At 38.0% G+C, this 4,631-nt stretch overlaps 1 protein-coding gene across 1 annotated transcript; it reads left to right on the top strand.

Annotated features, from left to right (window-relative positions):
• The first annotated feature begins 1,469 nt into the window (after nucleotides 1-1,469).
• On the top strand, nucleotides 1,470-2,702 carry LOC122124164 (olfactory receptor 13C2-like). The gene is given in 5 exon segments (XM_042698868.1): nucleotides 1,470-1,591; nucleotides 1,759-1,801; nucleotides 1,803-1,938; nucleotides 1,941-2,449; nucleotides 2,451-2,702. Coding segments are annotated over 5 exon segments (1,062 nt in total).
• The last annotated feature ends 1,929 nt before the right edge of the window (nucleotides 2,703-4,631 follow it).

Raw genomic sequence — 4,631 nt, 5'->3', positions numbered from 1 at the left:
TTGAGTTGAAGACCAATGTAGCCTACATTGTGAGGTCTTGTCTCAATACAACAAAAACCTTAACTAATAAACATGCACATACAAAAGTAGAAAGGACAAGTCTGCCACAAATCTATTCTAGTTGTTGTTTGATGGCTTTGAGACAAAGTTTCACTATGTAGTTCAGGCTGGCTTCAAACTTGTGATCTTCAGCTTTTAGAGTACCGAAATTATAGGTATATGCCACCATACCTGACTAAATATGCTTTATATTTAAAAGACAAAAGCTATATAGAAAACTCTCTGTAAGTCAAAATAAAGAAAATAACCTGACGTATATGGTAAGCAACAAGAATTGTAAGGATTTTGTTCAAGTTAATGACTAAACGTTGCCAGAAAAACACACTGATTTCCTAGCATAGTACAAAGCATCAGATCCACTGCTTTCTATTGAACTTGTCTCTTGTAAACAACTAATTTTTTGCCTGATACTTCCTGACCATATTTGCAATTGGCTGCTAAGAGCTTGAATTCTGCAGACATCTTGCCAAGGTTTAAGTGTAACTGTGGCATTTTTTTTCTTAGTTTTGTGACTTTCACTTTAAACAAATTGTCTTATTTTTATGTGCCTTAATTTCCCCCTACATATAATAGGGACAATGCAGCTAATAATAGTAGTAATTACCTCACAGATTTTCTATTCAGACTGAATTGGGGGAAATAAGTAGAGGTTTGTACAGAAAAAGGCTTTCATCTTTTGGTTTTATTAATTTATTCAAGTCAATAGGTTTGAGCATCAGTCTCTGTGTCTGCATTGTTCTAGCTGTTGGAATCATGGAAGCAAACAGGAAAAGAACCTGCTCCAATTCTACTGGGTGGAAAAGCAATAAATACAATAGTATAATTGCAAGGAATGACGGTAGCATTTTTTTGTTGTGGTGATTTATAGCCAATAAAAGTGATTTAAAAAGTTATAGATAATGTAATTCTCATTTTTAATCCTAATTCTACTTTGTATACATTTTTTATGTATATGGGGAAAAAAAGCTTAGGAATCTTCAAGAATGACCTTGATTTGAATCTTAGCTTTGCTCAATGGTATTTGGTATTGGCCTAGTTTAGGTAAGAGCTTCGTTTTAATTGACTCATGTATAAAATGTGGATGATAATAGACTCCTAGAATTATGGTGAGTTTAAATGACATAAAGAGGACACTGGTTACATCAAATCATTGTGACCAAGGTAAGAGTGAAGTGGGAAGGTATTAGTAAGGGTATTTCTCCAGTGAGGCATACATACTTCACTGTAGGTCACTACTGCTTAATAAATACCTTAGAAGTCATTGCACATCACTATAAATATCCTACTTCATATATGATATAATGAAGCTACAACTGGGAATTAGCTGACTCTTGATTTGTATACGATGGAGGAAACTGAAGTTTAGCCTTTAAGTTCCAACCCACTGAGAACAGCTGAGCTGTGAACAGATGCAGCCCATCAGCAATTCTTCAGCCCTTCCTGTTACTCACTGGGGCAGCCATCCGAAGTGGGCTATACACCAGCTCAGAACGCTGGATGCATTTGTAACCGAGTCTCCCGTTTTCCGTCTGTACTTTCTTTCTTATTTCTTCTTTTTTGGCTTTCAGTTTTTTAGTTTCTTTTTTTAGGAAGTTTTTTAGTTTCTTTTTTAACCTATAAAAGTCTGGCACTTCTGCATTGGTATACCTTTGAAAGCAATCCTAGTAAAATCCATGCTCTTTCTTACAGGTAAAACAGAGGCAGTAAGATAGAATGGAAAAACAAAACCATTCCGGAAGAATTTTTTTCTCAAGAGACTGTATGGTTACCCAAAGCTTGAGCTACATTTTGTTGTGCTCTTCTTAGCAATGTATGTAGTCATCCTTCTGGGTAATGGCACTCTTATTATTATCAGCATTTTGGACTCTCGCCTTCACACCTCTTTCTGGGGAACCTCTCATTCTTGGACATCTGTTTTACTACTTCTTCCATTCCTTTCATACTGGGGAGCTTCCTCTCAGAGAAAAAGACCATCTCCTTAGGCTGTGCCATGCAGACGTTCCTTAGCTTGGCCACGGGCACAACAGAATGTGTGCTGTTGGGCATGATGGCCTTGGATCACTACGTGGCCATCTGCTACCCTCTGCGACACCCCGTCATCATGAGCAAGGATTCCTATGTGTCCATGGCAGCTGGGTCCTGGCTGGCAGGGGCTGTCAACTCTGCAGTGCAAATTGCAGGTGTGGCCCACCTGCGTTTCTGCAGGAATGTTGTCAATCATTTCCTCTGCGAAATTCTGGCTGACATGAAATTGGCCTGTGTTGATGTCTCAGGCAATATGTTCATCACACTTGTGGCCATGACATTTCTCATACTGACACCATTGTTATTAATCATGATCTCTTATACATTGATCATTTTCAGAATCCTGAAGGTTCAGTCCTCTGAGGGGGAGGAGGAAGGCCTTCTCGACCTGCTCAGCTCACCTCACTGCGGTAATAATATTTTATGGGACTATCCTCTTCATGTACATGAAGCCCAAGTCTAAAGACACACTGAATTCAGATGACATGGATGCTACAGATGCTATATTCTATGGAGTGAAGACTCCCATAATAAATCTTACGATCTATAGTCTTAGGAATAAGGATGTGAAGGAAGCAGTAAAACACTTATGGAGGAGAATAACCTTTATGAAATAAGTGAAAAAAGTCAGATCATTTTATAATCACAGTGTGGAAATAGTTTAGTGAAACCAAAACATGTAGATAATACATTCTTGATATTTTAAATTCATCACACCAAGCTCCCAAAGTCCACAGTCTTTCTCTTTGATGTAGTGAATGATGAAAATAGACTTTCATGGCACATTGAAGAATTATTTTTAATAGAGAGATTTTCAAATAGAAGATTCCATGCAACTATAACCCCTTTGTACAGTATCTTTACAATGAAAAGTATATTAAAAAATTTACAATCCTTAACAGAAAGAACAGTGATGGAGGAATATCAATACCAAATTTCAAACTCTACTACAAAGCCATAGTAATCAAGACATCTTGGTACTGGCAAAAGAAGAGACCTCAGGACCAATGGAATAGAATTGAAAACCCAGAAATGAACCTACAGACCTATAGCCACCTAATCTTCAATAAGGGAGCTAAAAAAATAGAATGAAAGAAAGACAGCCTCTTCAGTAAATGGTGCTGGTGAAATTGGTTAATCACTTGTAGAAAACTAAAGCTAGATCCTTATATATCACCCTGCACCAAAATCAACTCCAAATGGATCAAAGACCTCGGAGTCAAAGTAGAAACCCTGAAAACATTACAGGATGGAATAGGAGAAACCCTAGGTCTCCTTGGCACAGGCCGAAATTTTCCTAATAGAGATCCCAAAACACAACAAATCAAAGAAAGGTTGGACAAATGGGATTGCATGAAATTGCAGAGCTTCTGCATGGCAAAGGACATAGCTAGCACGATCAATAGAAAGCCCACGGATTGGGAGAAGATCTTCACTATCCATACAATGGACAAGGGTCTCATATCTAAAATATACCTGTATCTCAAAAAATTAAATCCCTCAACAACAAATCCTCAAAGACAACTGCCCAATAAATTAGTGGGCGAAAGACTTAAAGAGAAACTTCTCTGAGGAAGAAATAAGAATGGCCAATAGACACATGAAGAAATGCTCAACCTCCCTAGCCATAAAAGAAATGCAAATCAAAACAACATTGAGATACCACCTCACCCCAGTTAGAATTGCTATAATCAAGAACTCTAATAACAACAGATGCTGGAGGGGATGTGGACAGAAGGGAACCCTACTGCATTGTTGGTGGGAGTGTAAACTTGTTCAACCACTTTGGAAAGTAGTATAGAGGTTCCTCAAAAAACTCTACATAGAGCTCCCTTATGACCCAGCAATCCCACTTTTGGGCATTTACCCAAAGGATCACAAACAAGACCATACTGAAGCTACCAACACAACTATGTTTATTGCAGCATTATTTACCATAGCTAAGGCATGGAACCAACCCAGATGCCCCTCAGTAGACGAATGGATCATGAAAATGTGATATATATACACAATGGATTTCTATGCCTCCGTCAGAAAGAATGACATTGCCCCATTTGTTAGGAAATGGAAAGACTTGGAAAAAAATTCTATTAAGTGAAGTAAGCCAGGTCCAAAGAAACATAGGTCCCTTGGTTTCCCTTATTTGCAATAACTAGTGTATATCTGAGACAAGCAGAAATGGTCAGATAAGATGATGTTAAGTGAAATGAACCCCAAGATAAGAACACAAGTGGTTTTTTCTTTCTTGCTATTGCTTCTAATGTATTTATAAGGTACCACGTGATTTTTTTTTGTTACTTTGTATGTCCCTCCCCCACGGTATAACCCCTGTTTTCACTGTATTGATGTTCATATAATTTGGGGAGGGGAAGGGAAAAATTGTTTAAATGGGGATACAAGTTGAGCCATTGCGACAATGAGATGTACAAAATACTATGTTGAAAAATGAACTTTACAATTTAGGTGGGAGGGAGGGGGAGTGTAGTTGTGGAGATGGGAGGATAGGGATGGTGGGAGATAAAGGAGGAGGCAACAATGCTTGATAA

Source organism: Dipodomys spectabilis, unplaced genomic scaffold (assembly GCF_019054845.1).
Source record: "Dipodomys spectabilis isolate Male_0828 unplaced genomic scaffold, ASM1905484v1 ptg000006l, whole genome shotgun sequence".
Lineage (NCBI taxonomy): Eukaryota > Metazoa > Chordata > Mammalia > Rodentia > Heteromyidae > Dipodomys > Dipodomys spectabilis.
Note: the sequence above shows the minus strand (reverse complement) of the source record. Positions and strands in the feature narration are given on the sequence as shown.